This window comes from Salvelinus fontinalis, chromosome 30 (genome assembly GCF_029448725.1).
Source record: "Salvelinus fontinalis isolate EN_2023a chromosome 30, ASM2944872v1, whole genome shotgun sequence".
In the NCBI taxonomy this organism is placed as follows: Eukaryota; Metazoa; Chordata; class Actinopteri; order Salmoniformes; family Salmonidae; genus Salvelinus; species Salvelinus fontinalis.
Genome location: NC_074694.1, coordinates 27,028,125 through 27,054,611, shown reverse-complemented (window position 1 = coordinate 27,054,611; position 26,487 = coordinate 27,028,125). Strand labels below are relative to the sequence as shown.

Below are 26,487 nucleotides of genomic sequence, written 5' to 3'. Positions count from 1 at the left end.
TCCAGTCATCAACGCGATGGCCTTTACCGCGTTTGGTCCAGTCATCAACGCGATGGCCTTTACCGCGTTTGGTCCAGTCATCAACGCGATGGCCTTTACCGCGTTTGGTCCAGTCAACAACGCGATGGCCTTTACCGCGTTTGGTCCAGTCATCAACGCGATGGCCTTTACCGCGTTTGGTCCAGTCATCAACGCGATGGCCTTTACCGCGTTTGGTCCAGTCAACAACGCGATGGCCTTTACCGCGTTTGGTCCAGTCAACAACGCGATGGCCTTTACCGCGTTTGCGCCATTTTATTGTAATTCAGACTTGCTGCTCCTCATTCAGGCCCCAGGTGACTAAAGCTTCTCTCAAACCCAGAGTGATGTTTTCTCATGTGTGATCCCCGGCGAAGAAGCCTATGATGTTTGCAAGCACCGACCTTTCAGTTGAAACTACTCATCAAGTCGGTTGTAAACAACGTGTGAACTCTGTTTCAACTTCTCCCTTCATTTTGTTATATAGTGTTGGCATGGCGACTTGGGAGAAATGCAGTCTTTTATCTCCTGTCCAGTTTAAAAATATAATCTTCTTGAAGACGTCTACAGTTACATGCACACAATAATATGATTATTGTGAATAGTCAGATTTAAACATTTACATTATTTGCAAGAATACTGATTTCCCTAATGATCCTGTTTACATGGATACATCTGAAATCAAGGTAGCCTATTTGATTCTGAGTTCGGACATATAAAGTTTCTATTTAAAAACAATTTCTAAGATTAATGCATTCAGTTTTTCCGAACTCACTTCATTCTTGGTTTTAATGTTCATGCGTCACATGCACAAAAGAAGAAGGAAGCTTGTGCTTTTAATTGGTGTACACTTACTTTGAGTATGATTTAGGCAGATTAAGGTAAGCAGAGTAAGGTGTTTACGTGTCTAATGCCATACTCGGCCTAGTGCCATAATCAGTTTAATATAGAATGACTAGTGTGCATGTAAACGTACTACAGTAAGTGTAGATGTGAGTCATGTCTTTGGCTATATGATAGATGGGTGACAGCCTCTGTAATTTCTGTGTGTCTGCGGGTTGTGTTTTCGTAGGGTGTTACACTTGAAAACGCATTAGCAATCAATGCCTCCTTAACGTACAGTGCATTCGGAAAGTATTCAGATCCCTTGACTTTTTCCACGTTTCGTTACATTAGTCTTATTCTAAAATGGATTAAATATTGTTTTCCTCATCAATCTACGCACAATACAAAATAATAACAAAGCGAAAACAGGTTTTTAGACATTTTTGCTATTTTATATATATATATATATATATATATATATATATATATTATTATTTTTTAAAATAGCTTATTTACATAAGTATTCAGACCCTTTGCTATGAGACTCAAAATTGAGATCAGGTGCATCCTTTTTTCCATTGATCATCCTTGAGATGTTTCTACAACATGATTGGAGTAAATTCTATTTATTGGACATGATTTGGAGAGGCACACACCTGTCTATATAGTTGACAGTGCATGTCAGCGCATAAACCAAGCCATGAGGTCGAAGGAATTGTCCGTAGAGCTCCGAGACACGGTTGTGTCGAGGCACAGATCTGGGGAAGTGTACATTTCTGCAGCATTGAAGGTCCCCAAGAACACAGTGGCCTTCAACATTCTTAAATGGAAGAAGATTGGAACCACCAAGACTCTTCCTAGAACTGGTCGCCCGGCCAAACTGAGCAATCGGGGTAGAAAGGCCTTGGTCAGGGAGGTGACCAAGAACCCGATGGTCACTCTGATAGAGCTCCAGAGTTCCTCTGTGGAGATGGGAGAACCTTCCAGAAGGACAACCATCTCTGCAGCACTCCACCAATCAGGCCTTTATGGTAGAGTGGCCGGACAGTAGCCACTCCTCAGTAAAAGGCACATGACAGCCCGCTTGGAGTTTGCCAAAAGGCACCTAAAGGACTCTCAGAACAGGAGAAACAAGATTCTCTGATCTGATGAAACCTAGATTGAACTCTTTGGCCTGAATGCTAAGCATCACGTCTGGAGGAAACCTGGCTCCATCCCTACAGTGAAGCATGGTGGTGGCAGCATCATGCTGTCAATGTTTTTCAGCGGCAGGGACTGGAAGACTAGTCAGGATCGAGGGAAAGATGAACGGAGTAAAGTACGGGGAGATCCTTGATGAAAACCTGCTCCAGAGCACTCAGGACCTCAGACTGGGGTGAGGGTTCACCTTCCAACAGGACAACGACCCTAAGCACACAGCCAAGCCAACGCAGGAATGGCCTTTGGACAAGTATCTGAATGTCCTTGAGTGGCCCAGCCAGAACCCGGACTTGAACCTGATCGAACATCTCTGGAGAGACATGAAAATAGCTGTGTAGCGACACTCCCCATCCAACCTGTCAGCTTGAGAGGATTTGCAGAGAAGAATGGGAGAAACTTCTTAAATACAGTTGTGCCAAGCTTGTAGCGTCATACTCAAGAAGACTCAAGGCTGTAAACGCTGCCAAAGGTGCTTCAACAAAGTACTGAGTAAAGGTTCTGAATACTTGTGTAAATGTGATATTTCAATTTTGTATTTTTTTTGTATACATTTGGTAACATTTCTAAAAACCTGTTTTTGCTTTGTCAATATGGGGTATTGTGTGTAGATGAGGGGAGGGGGGGAAACAATTTTATCCATTTTAGAATAAGACTGTAATGTAACAAAATGTGGAAAAAGTCAAGGGGTCTGAATACTTTCAGAATGCACTGTAGGTGACTGGCTATGGCTCAATCTTCATAAAATAGGGGATGGTTCTTTTTCAAATGATTGAATAAATGTGTCGTGTTGTCTCCACAACTCAAAAGGTACTTTTTGCACAACACTTGGTTTCCTTGTACTGTTGCTGATTTGTTTGAACCGATTGTTTGTGTGATATGATTGGTTAGAGATAGTGTCCTTTCTTGCCCTCCGCAGGTGTCATTTGGTTTCCGTGTGCTGCTGCTGATCACGGTGTCTCTGGTCATCGTGCTGCCTCTCAGTCTGCAGAGAAACCTGATGTCATCCATCCAGTCCTTCTCTGCCATGGCCCTCATGTTCTACACGTTCTTCATGTTCACGGTGAGACCGCAACCACACGGGTAGGGGAAGGGGTACAGGGCTGCCTGCAGCAGGTGTAAGAGGGCCATACTCAGATGGGTAAAATGTTAAGAGTTTTGCTAATATACATTTTACTCGATAGGTTTTTACAAAGAATTATGGCTCTTCTATAATGATGATATGTGTTAAGTATCTAATTCCTCTTTCACACTGATAGAATAATGGCTGTTGACACTGTGTGACTCCCTTGCCTTTTCCTTGACCCTATTGCGAAAATGTATTGATGTTGTGATTGTTTTTGATGTTATTGTTGATGGCTCTATGTATTTCTGTAGTATTTTCACTGCTTACACAGTTAGTCTTTAGCACTGCTACTGTAGTATAGTGTAGCCTCTTTGTGCTATCCTGTGCTCTGCCCCAACCTCCTGTAGTAAAACCATGACATCTCTACTGAACACCACTGTCAGTTGGAGTACTGTCATGTCTGGGATTAGAACCAGACCCAGTCCTGGCCCTGACCTCCACCTACCTTGGTCCAGACCACTAACCCTCTAACTGATGTATCTCCCTTCCTCTCCTACTTCCTTTTCTATCATTGCCGTTCCTGACCCCCCCCCCCCCCCCCCCCCCCCTTCCTTTCTGACACCTCCTTTACGATTCTCTCTACCTTCCTCTCCCTTGTGACTGTTTCTCTACTCTCCTGTGTTGCTGCTGACTGCTGTCTGGCTGGCTGCTGTAGATAGTCATGTCTTCTCTGCGTTACGGCCTGATCTCAGGCTCCTGGTTCGAGCGTGTACACCTGTGGCGGGTCAGGGGCGTCATACAGTGCCTGCCCATTATCGCCACCACCTTCTGCTGTCACCCGTAAGTAACCATGGAAACAATCCTTGAACTCCGACCTGGGGGAAGGTATCAACTCCGAGGCTAAGGGGACAAAATTCAATCCCCAACCCACCTACCACCTCCTAAAACTAATAGCATCCTCCCTCTCAATCTCCAATCCAATCCTCGCATTTCCATTTCCTTTCCCCTCTTCAAATTCATTTTCGTTTGTCTTTAGGTTGTTTGTGTGTCTATGGTTTGGAGGCAAGGGGGTGCACAATTATTGATTGCTCAACCCCTGTCCCCCCAAACTGCCATCCTCTGATGTGGAGGATGCTCATGGAGATCTCTTTCTCTGGTCCTCTGGAGCTGGATTTGGGAATCAACTACAGACAGTAAATGCCGTACCGATCAAAACATCTGCCCCTCAGAAATATTTATTTATTTTCTCGATCAGTCTTTAAATTCTGCATTTTAGTTGGTTGGGCTGCACAAAATTAGTAAAAATCAAATTGCTATTTTTGTACCAAATATTGCTAGTTTACTTGCGATTATTGATCAAAACACTGGTTAAACTGTTGTAATCATAGAAATTGAATAATGATTTTAATTTTATGGTTGGAATATAGTGGGCACATGGAATGCAGTTTTGTTTTGCATGACAACAAATGAAAAGTAATGGAGGAGATGGTTGTGACAGAGCAGGAACCAAAGTGTTGTTCAGTCTTTCCCATGGGAACCTAATTAGATTTAAATGGATAGGTACATTCATACAAAGATTTAAGAATATTCTTCACCTTTTCCTCTCTGATTAAGAACAAGCTGTCTCTCATTAAGAACAAGTGGTTTAGCATTAGGGGCTAACAGGAAACCTTTAGGCATATTTGCAGTTTCCTAAGGCCAACTAAGAGCAATTTACACACAAATAGTATAATATAGAAAATATGTGGATTTATATTAAGAAGTAAGCTGGAAAGTTGCGTTGTTCTTGTTTGGGAAAAATCTGACAGCATGCTGTTTGGTCAATGCATGCAGAGTGAATCTCAAGCACGAGAAACTGCCTGGTTGAGTGACTGGACGGAGAGAACTCTGTCAACTAAAGCAATACATCCAAAGTAAAAATACGGGTCTTACAGATGGCCGTTTCAAAATATCGCAGCCTCTTGTCATATGGATAATGCGCATGTCAATATCACAATTTAGATTACCATTAGATTAAATGTGCAGCCCTACTAGTTGGGCATTGGGGATGTGTAAATCTCTAACAGGTTCGAGAGGATGATTTCTGATATCGTCACAGCCTTATTTGGGCAGGAGGAGACTTTTTTATCAACATGGCATATTCTGTCTCATTTTTTAAATGTTGTGTTCAAATTCATTCTCTCCGGTTCCTCCCCTCTTCATTCTTTCACTCATGATCAGACAGGCCTTCAGAATGGGCTTCTCTCCTCCTCTTCAACCCTCCTGTTCTTCTTTTGGTTCAAGCCATAACTCCCCCCTGCTCTCCCCCCTCCCTCCCTCCCTCAGATGGTGCTGTCCTCATTCAAACACGGGCTACTCAGTGGCTTTTGGCTGGGGCGGGTCAGTTTGGTGCGCTGGGATGGTGTCTTTCGTTGCCTCCCTATCTGTGGCATGGCCTTCGCCTGTCAGTCGTAAGTACCTCCCAGTCCCTTCCCGCCCCTCCTGCGCAGTCCCTGAAATGGTGATAGGATATGGGTTGTGTTCATTAGGCACAAAAAGAAGTCCGAGACAATTTATAAAATAAAAATAAACATAATAATAATGAAGGGGTACATACCTAAACTTGTCCAATAAGTTTTCAAAAGTTTCCTGTTTCGTGCCTATTGAACATGACCAGGATGTAGAGTCTAGAGTAGAGGTCGACCGATTATGATTTTTCAACGCCGATACCGATTATTGGAGGACCAAAAAAAGCCGATACCGATTAATCGGCCGATTTTTATTTATTTATTTGTAATAATGACAATTACAACAATGCTGAATGAACACTTATTTTAACTTAATATAATACATCAATAAAATCTATTTAGCCTCAAATAAATAATGAAACATGTTCAATTTGGTTTAAATAATGCAAAAACAAAGTGTTGGAGAAGAAAGTAAAAGTGCAATATGTGCCATGTAAGAAAGCTAACGTTTAAGTTCCTTGCTCAGAACATGAGAACATATGAAAGCTGGTGGTTCCTTTTAACATGAGTCTTCAATATTCCCAGGTAAGAGGTTTTAGGTTGTAGTTATTATAGGAATTATAGGACTATTTCTCTCTATACGATTTGTATTTCATATAACTTTTGACTATTGGATGTTCTTATAGTATTGCCAGTGTAACAGTATAGCTTCCGTCCCTCTCCTCGCTCCTCCTACCTGGGCTCGAAGCAGGAACACATCGACAACAGCCACCCTCGAAGCAGCGTTACCCATGCAGAGCAAGGGGATCAACTACTCCAAGTCTCAGAGCGAGTGACGTTTGAAGCGCTATTAGCGCGCACCCTGCTAACTAGCTAGCCATTTCACATCGATTACACCAGCCTAATCTCGGGAGTTGATAGGCTTGAAGTCATAAACAGCGCAATGCTTGAAGCATTGCGAAGAGCTGCTGGCAGAACGCACGAAAGTGCTGTTTGAATAAATGCTTACGAGCCTGCTGCTGCATACCACCGCTCAGTCAGACTGCTCTATCAAATCATAGACTTAATTATAACATAGGTCATTAATATGGTCGAATCCGGAAACTATCATCTCGAAAACAAAACGTTTATTCTTTCAGTGAAATACGGAACAGTTACGTATTTTATCTAACGGGTGGCATCCATAAGTCTAAATATTCCTGTTACATTGCACAACCTTCAATGTTATGTCATAATTACGTAAAATTCTGGCAAATTAGTTCGCAACAAGCCAGGCGGACCAAAACTGTTGCATATACCCTGACTCTGCGTGCAATGAACGCAAGAGAAGTGACACAATTTCACCTGGTTAATATTGCTAACCTGGATTTCTTTTAGCTAAATATGCAGGTTTAAAAAATATATACTTCTGTGTATTGATTTTAAGAAAGCCATTGATGCTTATGGTTAGGTACAGTCGTGCTACGATTGTGCTTTTTTCGCAAATGCGAAATTTTTTAAATCATCCCACGTTTGGCGAAGTTTGCTGTCTTTGTTAGGAGGAAATAGTCTTCACACAGTTCGCAACGAGCCAGGCGGCCCAAACTGCTGTATATACACTGACTCTGTTACAAGAGAAGTGACACAATTCCCTAGTTAAAAGAAATTCATGTTAGCAGGCAATATTAACTAAATATGCATGTTTAAAAATATATACTTGTGTATTGATTTTAAGAAAGGCATTGATGTTTATGGTTAGGTACACGTTGGAGCAACGACAGTCCTGTTTTGCGAATGCGCACCGCATCGATTATATGCAACGCAGGACACGCTAGATAAACTAGTAATATCATCAATCATGTGTAGTTAACTAGTGATTATGATTGATTGTTTGTTTTTTATAAGATAAGTTTAATGCTAGCTAGCAACTTACTTTGGCTTCTTACTGCATTCACGTAACAGGCAGGCTCCTCGTGGAGTGCAATGTAAAGCAGGTGGTTAGAACGTTGGACTAGTTAACCGTAAGGTTGCAAGATTGAATCCCTGAGCTGAAAAGGTAAAAATCTGTCCTTTTGCCCCACCGTTCCTAGGCCGTCATTGAAAATAAGAATGTGTTCTTAACTGACTTGCCTAGTTAAATAAAGGTGTAAAAAAAACTAAAAAAACGGCCAAATCGGTGTCCAAAAATACAGATTTCTGATTGTTATGAAAACTTGAAATCGGCCATTCCGATTAATCGGTCGTCCTCTAGTCTAGAGACAGAAATAGAATGGGTAGAATGGACATGATAGTTCACGTGGTCTTTCTTTCATGCTGCTCCTAATATGTTGAAAATGTGCTATTGTTGCATGTAGAACACTGATAAATGTACTGAATGGAGCATGACTACCTGCATTCATAAAGACAACACAAAGGCTATAGGGTTAGTCTGCAAGGTGACGGAGACAGAGTTTTTGGATGGAGAGTTAGGGGTGGGGGATGTTTGTAGGGGGAGTTTGGTGTTTCACTTTCACGGCTTCACACTTAACCAATCGGGCTACTTCATTCCCTGTTCTATCGCCAGGTACTTCTACTTCTGGACGCAGTTGCCTGCTGTAGTTGTATCTGTCTAACATCATGTAGTTTCGGTGTGGGTTTTTTAATGTGTTGCCAGGAACTGCATTCTAGCCCTGGGAAAATATGTTATTTATCACAACAGCACTGCTTGCATACCGGCTGTTGAAGCCTGGAGACAAGATGTTGATTGGAGATCTTGAGGAGTATAGAGTAGGATCTACAATATAACTAGCGAGAGATGGACCACGAGAGCATTTTCTTCCTCTACATTTAACATGAGTCATTTAGGACACGCTCTCATACAGAGCGACTTACAGTTTGTGCATTAATCTTAAAATAACTAGATCGGACAACTGAAAGGCAATAATTTGTTGTATTCTTTTGGGGGGTAGGGGTGGTGCGAGGCAGGGTGCTGTGGGATTATTTAAGATACTCTTTGAAGAGGTAGGGTTTTAGGTTATTTTCGGAAGATGGGCAGGGACTCAGGGGGAAGTCAGGACAGCGAAGAGCTACTCTACTGTAGGGGTGGGAGGGCTAAGAGACCAGAGGTGGCAAAACAGAGTACTCAGGTTGGGGTGTAGGGTTTGAGCCTAGCCTGAAGGTAGTTGCTCCATAGGCAAGTACGATGGTCTTGTAGTGGATGCAACCTTTGACTGGAAGCCAGTGGATTGTGCAGAGGAGTGGGTTGACATGGGACAACTTCGGAAGGTTGAACACCAAGTGGGCTGCAGTGTTCTGGATAAGTTGCAGGGGTTTGATGGCACAAGCGGAGAACCCAGCCAACAGCGAGTTGCAGTAGTCCAGACAGGAGAGGACAAGTGCCTGGTTAAGGACCTGCACCACTTCCTGTGTCAGATAGGGTTGTACTCTACGGATGTAGAGCATGAACCTGCAGGAGTGAGTCACTGCTTTGATGTTTGCAGAGAATGACATGGTGTCCAGGGTTATGCCCAGGTTCTTTGCACTCTGGGAGGGGGACACGTGGAGTTGTCAACTGTTATGGAGAGGTCTTTGAACGAGCAGGCCTTCCCTGGGAGGAAGAGCAGCTCCTTCTTGTTGAGCTTGAGGTGGTGGGCCAACATCCCAGCTGAGATACCTGCGTTTCGCTACCTGGGTGTCAGTAGGGGAGGGAAGTTGAAAAGTAGTTGAGTGTCATCCGCATACAAATGATAGGAGAGACCATGTGAGGATATGACAGAGCCGAGTGACTTGGTATATAGAGAGAAGAGACGACCTAGAACCGAGCCCTGTGAGAGAACGTGATGCAGACAAAGATCCTCTTCACCTGATAGGAGCGGCGTGTCAGATAGGATGCGATCCAAGAGTGTGCAGAACCTGAGACACCCAGTCCTGACGGTGTCGAAAGGCCCCGGATAGATCTAGGAGGATGAGAACAGAGAGAGAGTCAGCTTTGGCAGTGCGGAGAGTCTCCGTGAAACAGGAGAGCAGTCTCAGTTGAGTGACCCGTCTTGAAGCCTGACTAGTTAGGGTCAAGAAGATCGTTCTGAGAGATGGTGAGAGAGTTGGTCAGAGACGGCACGCTCAAGTGTTTTGGAATAAAAAGAAACAAGGGATACCGGTAGGTCGTTTTTGACTTCAGAGGGGTTGAGTGTTGGTTTCTTAAGAAGGGGAGCGAACATTTTGAAGTCAGGGGACAAGACAAATAAAATGTTATTTGTCACATGTTTTGTATAACAACAGGTGTAGACTAACAGTTAAATCCTTACAGGCCCTTCCCAACAATGCAGAGAGAAAGAAAATTGAGACATAATAGAAAAGTAATAATAAATACACAATGAATAACAATAACTTGCCAATATACTAGGACTGACCCCAATTATTCGACTGGTCGATTGTTTGGTCGATAGGCTGTTGGTCGACCCAAGATTTTCTTTAGTCGAGCAGAGGCAAAAATCTACACTACCGTTCAAAAGTTTGGGGTCACATAGAAATGTCATTGTTTTTGAAAGAAAAATAACATCATAACATTCCAATGGCACGTTGTGTTAGCTAATCCAAGTTTATCATTTTAAAAGGCTAAATGATCATTAGAAAACCCTTTTGCAATTACGTAAGCACAGCTGAAAACTGTTCTGATTTTAAAGAAGCAATAAAACTGGTCTTAGACTAGTTGAGTATCTGGAGCATCAGCATTTGTGGGTTCGATTACAGGCTCAAAATGGCTAGAAACAAAGACCTTTCTTCTGAAACTTGTCAGTCTATTCTTGTTCTGAGAAATGAATGCTATTCCATGCGAGAAATTGCCAAGAAACTGAAGATCTCGTACAACGCTGTGTACTATTTCCTTCACAGAACAGCGCAAACTGGCTCTAACCAGAATAGAAAATTGAGTGGGAGGCCCCAGTGCACAACTGAGCAAGAGGACAAGTACATTAGTGTCTAGTTTGAGAAACAGACAGACGCCTCACAAGTCCTCAACTGGCAGCTTCATTAAATAGTACCCGCAAAACACCAGTCTTAACGTCAACAGTGAAGAGGCGACTCTGGGATGCTGGCCTTTTAGGCAGAGTTGCAAAGAAGAAGCCATATCTCAGACTGGCCAATAAAAGATTAAGATGGGCAAAAGAACACAGACACTGGACAGAGGAACTCTGCCTAGAAGGCCAGCATTCCGGAGTTGCCTCTTCACTGTTGATGCGCACCTGATTACGCATAGAATAAGGCCTATAGGCTACCTGGCCTGCTCGCAAATGTAGGCATATAAAATGGGCCCATTTGGGGATCTGGTAGTATTTCTGAATGCACCACCACTAATGAGCTGTGGAGCTTCTCAAAATAATGTTTTCTTCACCTCAAACGGCAAGTAAACAAAGTTTGTCCACTCTGAGGGCCCAGAATTGTATACAATGTTCAATGAGCTTCAGGACAGACCCAAGTTAATAGTTGATCCAATGTTTCAAGGTTATTGCAGACAGGCCATGTGTAGCCATTGCGATTTATAGGATATTTATTTTTATCAGGATATTTTCTACCTGCAGGCTGCAATGTTTTTATCTGTTGGCTTTATAGGCTATTTTTACATAGTTTATAATTTTCATTTAGATTTGGATATAATTTTGGTTAACCACATGACAATGATTTTAAGATACGAATACGTTATTATAAACGAAAGGAAACTGTCCTACGAAAATGTTCTATGAAAACGATAACTGGCACACAGGTCGGTAGAAATGGTAAGATAAATTGGCATTCCACATGAGAAAGGTTGCCGACTCCTTGTTTAGCCTGTTAAAATCAAATCAAATCATCAAATCAAATTTTATTAGTCACATACACATGGTTAACAGATGTTAATGCGAGTGTAGCGAAATGCTTGTGCTTCTAGTTCCGACAATGCAGTAATAACCAACCAAGTAATAACCAACCAAGTAATCTAACCTAACAATTCCACAACTACTACCTTATACACACACAAGTGTAAAGGGATAACTTACCGACAACTTCAGGAGAGTAATGGCAAAATCGGCGAAAGCCAATAGTTTTCTTCTTGTTATCTTGATCTCTGACTCCCTCTTGAGTCATTTGTGTCTTATTTCATCAAACAGTGAGCTTAGTTTTGGCTCAAATCCCGTTAACGGGATCGCCAAATTCAAACAACAGAAATCTCATAATTAAAATTCCTCAAACATACAAGTATTATACACCATTTTAAAGATAAACTTGTTGTTAATCCCACCACAGTGTCCGATTTCAAAAAGGCTTTACGACGAAAGCATAGCATGCGATTATGTTAGGTCAGTACCTAGTCACAAAAAACACAGCCATTCTTTCATCGAAAGAGAGGAGTCACAAAAAGCAGAAATAGAGATAAAATTAATCACTAACCTTTGATGATCTTCATCAGATGACACTCATAGGACTTCATGTTACACAATACATGTATGTTTTGTTTGATAAAGTTCATATTTATATAAAAAAATCTTAGTTTACATTGGCGCGTTATGTTCAGTAATGTTTTGCTTCCAAAACATCCGGTGATTTTGCAGAGAGCCACATCAATTTACAGAAATACTCATCATAAATGTTGATGAAAATACAAGTGTTATGCTTGGAATTAAAGATATACTTCTCCTTAATACAACCGCTGTGTCAGATTTCAATAAAGCTTTATGGCAAAAGCACACCATGCGATAATCTGAGTACAGCACTCAGGCACCAAAACAAGCCGTACAGGTACCCGCCAAGTTGTGGAGTCAACAAAAGTCAGAAATGGCATTATAAATATTCACTTACCTTTTGATGATCTTCATCGGAATGCACTCCCAGGAATCCCAGTTCCACAATAAATGTTAGTTTTGTTCGATAAAGTCCATCATTTATGTCCAAATACCTCCTTTTTGTTCGCGTGTTTAGTCCAGTAATACAAATGCGCAGGCACTAGGTCCAGACAAAGTCAAAAAAGTTAGATTACAGTTCGTAGAAACATATCAAACGATGTATAAAATCAATCTTTAGGATGTTTTCATCATAAATCTTCAATAATGTTTCAACCGGACAATTCCTTTGTTTTTAGAAATGAAAAGGAACAGCGCTCGCTCTCACGGTCGTGCGCCTGACTTAACTCATGGCATTCTGCCAGACACCTGGTTCAAACAGCTCTTATTCGCTCCCCCTTCACAGTAGAAGCCTTAAAGACTGTTGACATCTAGTGGAAGCTTTAGGAAGAGCAATATGACCCCATAGACACTGTATATTGTATAGGCAAAGACTTGAAAACCTACAAATCTCAGATTTCCCACTTCCTGGTTGGATTTTTCTCTCAGGTTTTTGCCTGCCATATGAGTTCTGTTATAGTCACATACATCATTCAAACCGTTTTAGAAACTTCAGAGTGTTTTCTATCCAAATCTACTAATTATATGCATATTCTAGCTTTTGGGCCTGAGTAGCAGGCAGTTTACTCTGGGCACCTTATTCATCCAAGCTACTCAACACTGCCCCTCAGTCCCAAAGAAGTTAAAGCATCAGGCATGCTCAATGCATATATAGTTGACCATTCGCAATACCAAGCGTCAGCTGGAGTGGTGTAAAGCTTGACACTATTGGACTGTGGAGCAGTGGAAATGCATTCTCTGGAGTGATGAATCACGCTTCACCATCTGGCAAGTCCGATGGACAAATCTGGGTTTGGCGGATGCCAGGAGAACGCTACCTGCCCGAATGCATAGTGCCGTCTGTAAAGTTTGGTGGAGGAGAATTAATGTTCTGGGGCTGTTTTTCATTCTAGACGATTCTGTTTCAGCAACAGTTTGGGGAAAGCCCTTTCCTGTTTCAGCATGACAATGGACAGGCCTAATTGCCCAACATCAGTGCCTGACCTCACTAATGCTTGTGTGGCTGAGTGGAAGCAAGTCCCTGCAGCAATGTTCCAACATCTAGTGGAAAGCCTTCCCAGAAGAGTTTAGGCTGTTATAGCAGCAAAGGGGAGACCAAGTCAAGTTAATGCTCATGATTTTGGAATGAGATGTTTGATGAGCAGGTGTCTACATACTTTTGGTCATGTAGTGTACATGGGGTACAAGTACCAAGTCGATGTGCAGGGGTACGAGGTAATGGAGGTAGATGTGTACATATAACCTATGAATGAAGTGACTATGCAATGTGATAGGTATTTAACAGTAGCAGCAGTGTATGTGATGAGTCCCAAAAAAAGTTTTGCAAAAAGGGTCAATTCAGATAGTTTGAGTAGCTCTTTGATTAACTATTTAACTAACAATTTACCCGCTCCACTACAGCCCCATCGATGTGCTCGGCCCGCCAGTGGTCAGGGATGGGGGAAGTGAGGAATGGGAGGTCTCCGGAGATGGTCTAGAGAAGGGAGGGGGAATTGGGTCAAGCAGGCAGGTTGTCGGGTGGCCGGACCTCACTAGTCGCAGGATTCTATTTGGAGATAGAGGGGAGAAAGAGATCAAGGTGTAGGGTAGTTCTGTGTGAGTGGGATCAGCGGAATCAGTAGGCTGAGTGAATGAGTGGGATCAGTGGAATCAGTAGGCTGAGTGAATGAGTGGGATCAGCGGACTCAGTAGGCTGAGTGAATGAGTGGGATCAGTGGAATCAGTAGTAGTATTTCCTGCCTTATGAGTGGGAGGGGACTGGGAGAGGTCAAAAGAGGCAAGGAGGGGAAAGAAAGAGGTGGAAAGAAATTAATTTAAGGCAGACGTTGGGAGGTTGAAGTCGCCCAGTATGAAGAGCGGTGAGCCATGTTCAGGAAATTAGCTTATCAAGGTGTCAAGTTCATTGAGGAACTCTCTAAAGGCACCTGGTGGACCAGATGACAACAATGTTAAGCTTGAGTGGACAAGTGACAGTAACAGCATGGAATTCAACAGCATAATCCACCCATCCCTCCCTCTATCCAATCCCTCCATCTTCACCTCCATCTGCATGTTCTGTCGCTGCCTTCTCTCTTCTGTCATTGCCATGGTGCCTGGGATGAAAGGGGAAGGGAGGGAAAGGTTTTGGGTGGGGGGGGGGGGGGGGGTTAGGGGTGTGTTTGGGGTTGGACTGGGTTGTGTGTTTGGACTTTGGGGTTGTCTTTGGTACATACGCTGACGGTTTGCATGTATGAAGTGTCTTAAGGGAGTTTGATGTGAGTTTTCTGGAGGTGGTTGGATAAGGTTTATTGGGTGAGTTTTTTTGGGGGGGTGGGAGAGGCTGACTGGCGCTGAGACTGGAACAAGAATAATTATCCCACTGAGGTAACAATACTCTCGTGTGTACGTACGTACGCACGCACGCACGGGCCTGTCCTAGTGTGTTGTGTGTGTGTGTGTGTGTGTGTCACACTAGCGGTGATGAATGTTAGTTGGCACGGCCCTCTGTTGGCCAGTGGTCAGACAGCGAGCGGAGCTCTGCTCGACTCCATGCTGCTTCAGCCAAACCACTAATCAGACCAATGGACGGCTGCCATCTAATGTATTCACACACTGATTAAACAGCTTTCAACACATACGCTTTTTATGACCTTTTATTAAAGCTGTTTACGTTCATTTATAACATGACTTAATATCACCATTAACCAGGCCAGGACTATAGAGTTATGAAACTGTGCAGTCATAGAATAGACAAACACGAATGAAAATGTCCCTCTGTGATACTGCTGTGGAATCAAACAAACGAGATAAGCAATATGAAGACAATGTCTGTCCCTCTACCCACACATGCTGGAGTGTTAGTTTCAGTTTGACGTCAAGAGTATTTCAAATAAATAGGCATTGAACGCTGTTTTACAGACCGTATAAACCGAATAAGAAAACATACATTGGACTATTTTACAGATGGTGTAAACTATAAATACAATGAAAAAACATTGGAAATGGAATGAGGTATATTGAGAGAATGTACAGTACTCTACAGATTTGAGGTCTAGTTCCAGTAAGCTGTTTTATTTGAGCTCAGCTATAAGTTGGAATAGTTCCTGAGTTTAAACAGGCGTCAAAGAAAAGCACCGTGGGACAGTGCTGTACACCCATAAAAAAACGGAGAAAGAGGGAGTGAATGCGGTAGAGAGACACGGTAACTGTATGCTCTCTCTTTCTCTCTTTTTCACACACACACACACACACACACACACACACACACACACACACACACACACAAAAGTGAGTGCAAAAAAGACAGCCAAGAAAGGTTATAACGCTCTAACCCTAGTCTAACACTAGCTGTTATATAGAGGGCCTGTAAATTCCCCTTTTAATGTGCTGCTGGCCTGTTCTTTTACAGTGCTGCTTGATGACAGACAGCCCGTTCTGTCGCTTCTTTGTTTCTCAGAGATAATAACCAGCACTTTACTGCACCCCTCCCTGACTGACAGACAGCCTCACCTACTCTCATTCTCACACACACACACATACACTTGTGCATGGCATCGCACGAACATACACATGCACACACGGTGTCGTACACACACGGTGCGGAAACCACAACTGCCTTTTTGTGAAATGAGCTGTTCTTCTCTCCCTGTGTGTTAATCTAATATGATACCAATGCTGATCCTCGCTGTTCAATCTCACCATCTATAATGAGTAGAGATCTAAACCGTCAGATAAACCTTTTTACCCTCTCATGACCAATTTGCCTCGACCAATATCTTATTCTTTGATTCAAATATACAAATTTGATTATGATCTTTAAAACCCCCAAAACATTGAATTATCCCCAGTTGATGTTGACAGCTGTTGCGTCTTCGGTCTCCTCTCTCTAGACTACAAAGTTTGTACTAAAACTTTAGCTTTTTCCAGTGGAGCACTAAGTTTGCCCTGAAATTTGACCTGTCTAGTCCTGTCTGATGTGGCAGCTGTAGTTTGTGCGCTGGTTGTTTGTTTACAGGCAGGTGTTGCCTACCTACGACAGTCTGGACGAGCCCTCCATCAAACGCATGAGCACCATCTTCACCACCTCCCTCAACGTCGTCACCACCTTCTACATCACGGTGAGTCGTGCATGCTGATGTCACTTCCTGTCTCGATGTCTTCACCACATAGTACATTGTTCTATACTGCATGATGGTTTAGGTGTGTATGTGTGTGTATGACTTTTGAATTTAACACGTTGATATTCCCCTCTTCCCTCCTTCCTTCCTCTATTCATTCCCTCCTCTCCTCTCTCTAGGTGGGCTTCTTTGGTTACGTCAGTTTCACGGACGACATAGCCGGTAACGTTCTGATGAACTTCCCTTCTAACCTGGTGACAGAGATGATCCGGGTGGGCTTCATGATGTCAGTGGCTGTCGGCTTCCCCATGATGATACTGCCCTGTAGACAGGCCATCAACACCATGCTGTTCGAACAACAGGTGACTTTATACACAAATAAAGGTTAACACAGTAAATAGTGATAAGATATTATCATTTCCTAACCAGAAGAGCTTTACTGTAGAATACTGTTATAATGAATCTTTTTGTCCCTCAGCAGAAGGACGGGACGTTTGCTGCAGGGGGGTACATGCCTCCACTTCGTTTTAAGATGATCACCCTCGCCATCGTCTTCGGAACCATGCTGGGAGGCATCCTCATCCCCAATGGTGTGTGTTTGTATGTGCGTGTGGGGCAGGCGGGCATTCGTGTGTGTGTGTGTGCGCGCGCGCGACACTGTTCGTGTGTTCTTATGTTTGTATGTCCGCAGGCCTTTTAAGATGCATGTGTTGTTTTATGTGTGTGTTGTAACTCAAGCTTTTACGACGTGTTTGAATATGAGTTTATGACTCAGTGACTGTCACACTCTAACACACTCCTTAAATCACACCTCTACTTTTATCTCCTCTGGACGAACAGGCAGGAAGATAGCGCTATTATTCTCCCTTCCTCACACACACGCATGCACGCACACACACACACAGACACACAGACACACAGCCTCTGGTTCATAGACCCCCACAGAGCACATTTGTTCTTTAGCGGTCTCCGTTAGTTGTCTGTGTGCTGTAATAATGATCTAGATGTGAAGGTTGGGGTGAGTTTGAATGTTTTATTCATCTTGTGTGGTAAGGCTATTTGTTAGGGTTGTGTTTGGGTAGGTACACACACACGCACTGCTGTGTTTGGCTGGGATGTGTGTATCTAATCAGGCTAATAGAGAGGAAGGGGGAGGAGGGACTCCAGGGGGAACAGACACTAAATCTGAGGGACACAATATAGCCTGGGTTCCCAAGATGAGAGATGGGGCCTGGGCCCAGCGCCCAGACAGACCTGCCCAGTGGAGGGAGGGGTTGGGTCGGGAGGAGGATGGCACTGGTACTGGCTTGAAACACAGGTTCTGGAAGTGAAGCTTGTACTAGATTAGATCAGGGGGGTGTGTGTTGGTGCTTCATTTGGGACAGGGCTATGGGCCAGATGGGTTGAAAGATGGTATGGAGATACTGACTTCTGATTGAACAGGAAGGCTAAGCCCTGTCCCTGTATTCTATGTATGGTGTGGAGGTGAAGGAAGAGGTGGAGAGAAAGATGAGAGCGGATGAGGACTGTTAGCCTGGCTGACGCACAGACCCACGTTGTACACTGTCAGCTAGAGTATGTCGCTTTAGCCAACCAAGGGATTGTGAGTGTGTCACTAAATGTTTCTCTATGCTCTTATGTCTGTAGTGGAGACCATCCTGGGACTGACTGGAGCCACCATGGGCTCCCTCATCTGCTTCATCTGCCCCGCCCTCATCTACAGAAAGATACAGAAGAATGGACTCACTGCACAGGTACCACACACACACACACACACACACACACACACACACACTATCCCTACTAACCCCATAACTGACCAACATCCCTCTCTCGCTCTCTCTCTCTCTTTCTTTCTCTCTCTCTCTGGTGGTCTTCTGTAGCTCAGTTGATAGACCATGGCGCTTGCAACACCAGGATAGTGTGTTTACATATGGGTGGTCCCAGGAATCAAAATGTATACACACTTTTGGATAAGCGTCTGCTAAATGGTATATTTTATTATTAAATCATTTTTCTCTCTCTCCCTCTATAGCTGGTGTTATGGGTGGGGTTAGGCATCCTGCTGGTCAGCACCCTTACCACGTTGTCAATCTCAGCCAGTGACTCCACCCCAAAGCAGGCCCCTCCTCCCCCTGCATCGGTCAAGAGTGCCATCTTTGGGGTCCTTCCTGATATTCCTGATTTACGGAACGGTACAGCCCATATAGTACTATTATAGCCACAGGCCATGTTCCATCGCCGAGTGAACTTTCCATTCTATTCTGTTCTTTGCTATTCTATTCTAATCAGTTCCAAATCTGCAATGTTCCAAACTCCAAAGTTCACATTTTGATGTCATTGTTGGAGAGAGAGGTGCAGAAAAGTGAGAGTATAGAGAGTAAGAGCCAAAAGGTGAAAGCAATCTTAAAACAAAGAAATATGGAACCGCGGATAAATGGGGGAATATATTGAGTTTTTGACTGACGGACAGCTAGACAGACTGACAGACGGGGGTAGAGGATAACCACTTGATAATATCGAAGAGAAGCAGCGTTTGACATTGATGGAGCCAGAATGATGCCCTTCAAACTCCAGTGGTTTCTCATCTTCCCCTTATCCCCCCACTCTCTCCCCCTTTCCTTCTCCCTCTTTCCCCCTCACCTACTCCCTCTCCTCTTCCCCCTCTCCTGGGCAGCTAAAATGCCTGCTAGCTCTTTCCTGTAACAGGGGTATCAGATGGAGGTGGTATGGAGGGAGGGGTTGAGAGGTACAGACAGAGGAAATGAGGGGAGAGATGAGTGAGACAGGAGGGCTGGGGTTAAGAGGAGAAGAGGGGGATCGTAAAAATTAGAAAGAGCTCTACACATAGGAGCAAGGACAGTTCACACAGCCCCATCCTGCCTTCCGTTTTCCTCTTTCTATCACTCTTTCTTTATCTCTCTCTCCCTCCCTCTGACTGATAGTCGCCCACTTCCTTCCACACCTGTTTCCTGTTTGTTGCAGATAAGTGAGGCCAGTAGAACAGAAGCATGGGTCTCTCTGTACCCTCTCGTCATTTTCTCTCCATTCTCTCCTGATTCTCTCTTAGACTGCACTGTAGCAGGGCTGTCAGCGTTAGTGTTGCATCTCTTTTATAGTTTAGATCTCTGCTGCCATCTAGTGGATCTCACACTCACACATATTGGTATATACAGTGCGTTCAGGAAAGTATTCAGACCCCTTGACTTTTTCCACATTTTGGTACGTTACAGCATTCTAAAATGGATTAAATAAAATGTTCCTCATCAATCTACACACAATACCCCATATTTACTAAGCGAAAACAGGTTTTTAGACATTTTTGCAAATTGATTAAAAAAAAGATACCTTATTTACATACAGTACCAGTCAAGTTTGGACATTGTAGAATAATAGTGAAGACATCAAAACTATGACATAACACATCTGTAGCATTGAAGGTCCCCAAGAACACAGTGGCCTCCATCATTCTTAAATGGAAGAAGCTTGGAACCACCAAGAATCTTCCTAGAACTGGCCGCCCGGCAAAACTGAGCAATCGGGGAAGAAGGGCCTTGGTCAGGGAGGTGACCAAGAACCCGATGGTCACTCTGACAGAGCTCCAGAGTTCCTCTGTGGAGATGGGAAAACCTTCCAGAAGGACAACCATGTCTGCAGCACTCCACCAGTCAGACCTTTATGGTAGAGTGGCCAGACGGAAGCCACTCCTCAGTAAAAGGTACATGACAGCCCACCAAAAGGCACCTAAAGAACTCTTAGACCATGAGAAACAAGATTCTCTGGTCAGATGAAACCAAGATTGAACTCTTTGGCCTGAATGCCAAGTGTCACATCTGGAGGAAACCTGGCACCATCCCTACGGTGAAGCATGGTTGTGGCAGCATCATGCTGTGGGGATGTTTTTCAACAGCAGGGACTAGGAGACTAGTCAGGGAAAGTTGAACGGAGAAAAGTACAGAGAGATCCTTGATGAAAACCTGCTCCAGAGCGCTCAGGGACCTCAGAAGGGGGCGAATGTTCACCTTCCAACAGGACAATGACCCTCCGCACACAGCCAAAACAATGCAGGTGTGGCTTCGGGACAAGTCTCTGAATGTCCTTGAGTGGCCCAGCCAGAGCCCGGACTTGAACCCGATCTAACATCTCTGGAGATACCTGGAAATAGCTGTGCATCGACTTTCCCCATCCAACCTGACAGAGCTTGAGAGGATCTTACATAGAAGAATGGGAGAAACTCCCCAAATACAAGTGTGCCAAACTTGTAGCATCATACCCAAGAACACTTGAGGCTGTAATTGCTGCCAAAGGTGTTTTTGCTTTTTCTTTTATGGGATATTGTGTGTAGATTTATGATTGGAAAAAACGATTTTATCCATTTTAGAATAAAATTGATAAAATAACGTAACAATAGCATAACAAAATGTGGAAAAAGTCAAGGGGTCTGAATACTTTCCGAATGCACTGCATTCTCTCTCTTTTGTCTCTCTCCATTCTCTCCCCCCTCTCCCTCCCAGCAGTAGAGAAGCCAGTGGTAGTGAAACCGCCTGAGGTGAAGCCTAATGCCCCTGCTGCAGTAGAGCCAGACCGTCCAGTGGAGAGACAGCAGGAGCAGGCTGAGCCCCCCCAGATCAAAGGACCTGAACAAGCAGTAGCAGACATGAAAAAGAAGGAGGAGGTACAACTGGACCGCCCCGACGCAGGTATGGAACTACGGAGAACCTTTCAGAACTAGGGAGAAAGTTTCAGAACCTAGGAGAACCTGTTAGAACCAAGCAAAATCCACTAGACTGCAACATACAAGAAAACCAGTAATCTATAAGTGCTAGGTTTAAAAAGAAAAGTCAGGAATACTATTTACAGCACCACCTGAAAACCCATGTGTTATACCTGTGTGTGTGTGTGTGTGTGTGTGTCCCTCCTCCCTCCCTTCAGGTGTGGCGGTACCTGATGGGGAGGCCCATCGGCACGAGCCGCCCATCCCGCACGATGAGGTCCAGATAGAGAAGAGGAAGAATGACGCCGAGCTGGAGGAGGAGAAGAACCAACCTGCAGTGGGAGGAGAAGAGGGGCAGTCTGAGGGAGGAGAGAAGGAGAAAGTGGTGGTGAAAAAGGAGGAAGTGGAAGAGGCCGAGGCGCAGTTCAATGAGGTGCTGGAGAAGCCTGACCCGGGGGTGGGGCAGAAACAAGAAGTCCTGCCCCTAAAGGAAGTGGAGAAACTTGGCCCAGTGAAAGAGGTGCTTGCTGTGAAGCATATGGTGGCTGAGCAGGCGCTGGTTGAGGATTCGGCCAAAGCCCCAGATCCTGCTGGGAAACGTGCGTATTGTTAACTCGAAATGACACAACGACAAGGTTCCAGTTTAACAAAGTTTACTCTACTATATGAACACACTACAAGGTAGCCATTACACTCAAGGCTAGGGCCAACAACGACTAGACTTCATGCGCACTCTTGACTGAGTGATAGCCCCGTAATAACAGGAATATAGGGATACTTAAAACATGAACTTAACACGTATGACTGGTCTTTATCCAGAACATTCAATCAACTCAGATGCTCAGGGATTTGATTGGCTGTAGATGTTTGACGTCACCCGACCTTTGACCCTGTGGTTTAGGTGTGCCAGCGGCCCCAGTTCCTGTAGCAGTGGTTCCTGGGGCAGCGGAGATGGCTGCTGCTCCAGAAGCAAAGGAAGGGAAGGAGGGAGGAGCGGAGGACAAAATGGATGGTAAGTGGAAGAGTAAGAAGGAGTAAAGAATTGAAGTACAGATCAAGGACCAGGGTTAGCAGCTCATAGACTGGCAGAATGGATGGATTTATGAGAAATTCTTGTTATAGTGGATATACAGTGAAGTCGGAAGTTTACATACACTTTAACCAAATACATTTAAACTCAGTTTTTCACAATTCCTGACATTTAAAACTAGTAAAAATGCCCTGTCTTAGGTCAGTTAGAATCACCACTTTATTTTAAGAATGTGAAATAATAGTAGAGAGACTGATTTATTTCAGCTTTTATTTCTTTCATCACATTCCCAGTGGGTCAGAAGTTTACACTCAATTAGTATTTGATAGCATTGACTTTAAATTGTTTAACTTGGGTCAAACATTTCGGGTAACCTTCCACAAGCTTCCCACAATAAGTTGGGCGAATTTTGGCCCATTCATCCTGACAGCTGGTGTAACTGAGCCAGGTTTGTGGGCCTCCTTGCTCGCACACGCTTTTTCAGTTCTGCCCACAAATTTTCTATGGGATTGAGGTCAGGGCTTTCTGATGGCCCCTCTAATACCTTGACTTTGTTGTCCTTAAGCCATTTTGCCACAACTTTGGAAGTATGGTTGGGGTCATTGTCCATTTGGAAGACCCATTTGCGACCAAGCTTTAACTTCCTGACTGATGTCTTGAGATGTTGCTTCAATATATCCACATAATTTTCCTTGCTCATGATGCCATCTATTTTGCGAAATGCACCAGTCCCTCCTGCAGCAAAGCACCCCCACAACACGATGCTTCCACCCCCGTGCTTCACGGTTGGGATGGTGTTCTTTGGCTTGCAATCCTCCCCCTTTTTCCTCCAAACATAACAATGGTCATTATGGCCAAACAGTTCTATTTTTGTTTCATCAGACCAGAGGACATTTCTCCAAAAAGTACAATCTTTGTCCCCATGTGCAGTCGCAAACCGTAGTCTGGATTTTTTTATGGCGATTTTGGAGCAGTGGCTTCTTCCTTGCTGAGTGACCTTTCAGGTTATGTCGATATAGGACTCGTTCTACTGTGGATATAGATACTTTTGTACCCTTTTCCTCCAGCATCTTCACAAGGTAATTTGCTGCTGTACTGGGATAGATTTGCACTGTTCGCACCAATGCACGTTCATCTCTAGGAGACAGAATGCGTCTCCTTCCCAGCGGTATGACGGCTGCGTGGTCCCAAGGTGTTTATACTTGCGTACTATTGTTTGTACAGATGAACGTGGCACCTTCAGGCGTTTGGAAATTGCTCCCAAGGATGAACCAGACTTGTGGAGGTCTACAAAAAAAAAAATCTTAGGTCTTGGCTGATTTCTTTTGATTTTCCCATGACGTCAAGCAAAGAGGCACTGAGTTTGAAAGTAGGCCTTGAAATAAATCCACAGGTACACCTCCAATTGACTCAAATGATGTCAATTAGCCTATCAGAAGCTTCTAAAGCCATGACATTTTCTGGAATTTTCCAAGCTGTTTAAAGGCACAGTCAACTTAGTGTATGTAAACTTCTGACCAACTGGAATTGTGATACAGTGAATTATAAGTGAAATAATCTGTTGTAAAAATTACTTCTCTCATGCACAAAGTGGATGTCTTAACCGACATGCCAAAACTAGTTTGTAAACAAGAAATTTGTGGAGTGGTTGAAAAACGAGTTTAAATGACACCTAAGTGTATGTAAACTTTTGACTTCTTCAATTGTACCATTCCTTGCTATTCTTTCTCTCTCTGACTTGTACCGCTTCTTTGTCTGTCTGATTCGCTCTATCTCTGTCATTCTCGCTTTCGATCTCAAGTGTGTCTTTGGCAACAAGCTTTTGGCTGGTTGTTTTTAAAGTGGGATTCTCTCATTACTTTCTCGCTCTTTGGCTTGATTCACTCAGGACACACCGCAGCGCATTTTTGGTTTCTCTCTTCTGACTCACTCTTTCTTTTCTCTTTCTCGCTCCTTTTCTTTTCCCTCTACCGGGCTCCTGTCACAGTGATAAAAAAGATGGTTGCAGGTATGAACCCCTCTCTCTCCTACTGTATTCACATCTAGTCATTCAATCAACTAATGCAGTCTGGAGATGAGAGCGTAGTACCCAGTTTAGTAATATTTTCTAGTTCTGCCCCCCCCCCCCCCCCCCCCCCAACCCAAATGTCCATAACCCCCAAGTCCTAACCCACCTCACGCCCTCTCACACAGTATCCCCCCACCTTGCCTAAACTGCTCACATCTTGTTTGTAGCAACCATACTCTACATTAGTTTGACTGAGTTATCCCTCCTCCAGCCCCCCACCCTTAAACACATCCCTATGCTGTTTGTCTGGATAAATCGAATGCTCCTTCCCCCTCCGATGTAGATACCAATACTACTCAATATACAGTGCATTGGAAACTATTCAGACCCCTTGACTTTTTGCACATTTTATGTTACAGCCTTATTCTAAAATGTATTCAATTGTTTATTTTTCTTCATTTATCTACACACATTAGCCCATAATAAGAAAGTAAAAACAGGTTTGTCAAAATCTTTGTCAAATAATTGTTTAAAAACTGATCACATTTACATAAGTATTCAGACCCTTTACTCTGTACTTTGTTGACGCACCTTTGGCAGCGATTACAGCCTTGAGTCTTCTTGGGTATGACACTACAAGCTTGGCACACCTGTATTTGGGGAGTTTCTCCCATTCTTGTCTGCAGATCCTCTCAAGCTCTGTCAGGTTGGATGGGGAGCATTGCTGCACATCTATTTCCAGGTCTCTCCAGAGATGTTTGATCGGGTTCAAGTCCGGGCTCAGAGACTTGTCCCGAAGCCACTCCTGCTTTATCTTAGCTGTGTGCTTAGGGTTGTTGTCCTGTTCGAAGGTGAACCTTCGCCCCAGTCTGAGGTGCTGAGCGCTCTGGAGCAGGTTTTCATCAAGGATCTCTCTGTACTTTGCTCTGTTCATCTTTCCCTCGATCCTGACTAGTCTCCCAGTCCCTGCTGTTGAAAAACATCCCCACGGCATGATTCAGCTACCACCATTCTTCACTGTAGGGATAGTGCCAGGTTTCCTCCAGACGTGACGCTTTGCATTCATGCCAAAGAATTCAATCTTGGTTTCATCAGACCAGAGAATCTTGTTCCTCATGATCTGAGAGTACTTTAGGTACCTTTTTGCAAACTTCAAGTGGGCTGTTATGTGCCTTTTACTGAGTGGCTTCTGTCTTGCCACTCTATAAAGGTCTGATTGGTGGAGTGTTGCAGAGATGGTTGTCCTTCTGGAATGTTTTCCCATCTCCCCAGAGGAACTCTAGAGCTCTGTCAGAGTTACCATCGGGTTCTTGGTCACCTCACTGACCAAGGCCCTTCTTCCCCGATTGCTCAGTTTGGCTGGGCGGCCAGCTCTAGGAAGAGTTTTGGTGGTTCCAAACTCCTTCCATTTAAGAATGATGGAGGCCACTGTGTTCTTGGGGACCTTCAATGCTGCAGACATTCTTTTGGTCGCCTTCCCCAGCTATGTGCCTCGACACAATCCTGTCACGGAGCTCTACGGACAATTCCTTCAACGTAATGGCTTGGTTTTTGCTCTGACATGCACTGTCAACTGGGACTTTCCAAATCATGTCCAATCAATTGAATTTACCACAGGTTGACTCCAATCAAATTGTAGAAACATCTCAAGGATAATCAATGGAAACCGGATGCACCTGAGCTCAATTTCGAGTCTCATAGCAAAGGGTCTGAATACTTTATTTTGAATACATTTGGAAAAAAATTGTATTAAAGATATTCGCTTTGTCATTATGGGTTATTGTATGTAGATTGATTATTTAATACATTTTATAATATGGCTGTAACATAACAAAATATGGAAAAATGGAAGTAGTCTGAATACTTTCCGAATACACTGTATGATTTATGAACTTCACCCCATCGCTGTGCCATTTGGTACATTCCAACCCCTCTCACTTGTAATTGACTCCCCCTGTGTGTGCTTTGGTATGTTCTAACCCTGTCTCCCCCCATGTAGAGGGTCAGTTGGACCATGCCGTTCTGCTGCAGGTTATAAAGGAGCAGCAGGAACAGCAGAAGAGACTGTTGGACCAGCAGGAGAAACTACTGGCTGTCATACAGGAACAGCACCAGGAGATGCACCCCAAAAAGACAGGTGTGTACACACACACATACACACACATACTCACTCGTGCTCAGTGTGTGCACTCTCG

At 43.8% G+C, this 26,487-nt stretch overlaps 1 protein-coding gene across 5 annotated transcripts in view; it reads left to right on the top strand.

Moving 5' to 3' along the window:
* The window catches only part of LOC129828908 (putative sodium-coupled neutral amino acid transporter 10), a 34,080-nt gene that overhangs the window by 4,728 nt on the left and 2,865 nt on the right, over nt 1-26,487 (top strand). For 2 of the 5 annotated variants that reach the window (XM_055890210.1, XM_055890209.1), the window contains exons 5-16: nt 2,960-3,103; nt 5,432-5,556; nt 16,438-16,540; nt 16,720-16,902; nt 17,019-17,130; nt 18,188-18,294; nt 18,576-18,735; nt 21,055-21,240; nt 21,473-21,853; nt 22,156-22,266; nt 24,272-24,292; nt 26,292-26,429. In XM_055890210.1, the coding sequence (XP_055746185.1) occupies nt 2,960-3,103; nt 5,432-5,556; nt 16,438-16,540; nt 16,720-16,902; nt 17,019-17,130; nt 18,188-18,294; nt 18,576-18,735; nt 21,055-21,240; nt 21,473-21,853; nt 22,156-22,266; nt 24,272-24,292; nt 26,292-26,429 (1,771 nt within the window). Of the gene's footprint in view, nt 1-2,959; nt 3,104-3,821; nt 3,947-5,431; nt 5,557-16,437; nt 16,541-16,719; nt 16,903-17,018; nt 17,131-18,187; nt 18,295-18,575; nt 18,736-21,054; nt 21,241-21,472; nt 21,854-22,155; nt 22,267-24,271; nt 24,293-26,291; nt 26,430-26,487 lie in introns of all 5 variants that reach the window. The other 3 variants (XM_055890208.1, XM_055890211.1, XM_055890212.1) reach the window with 3 other exon arrangements.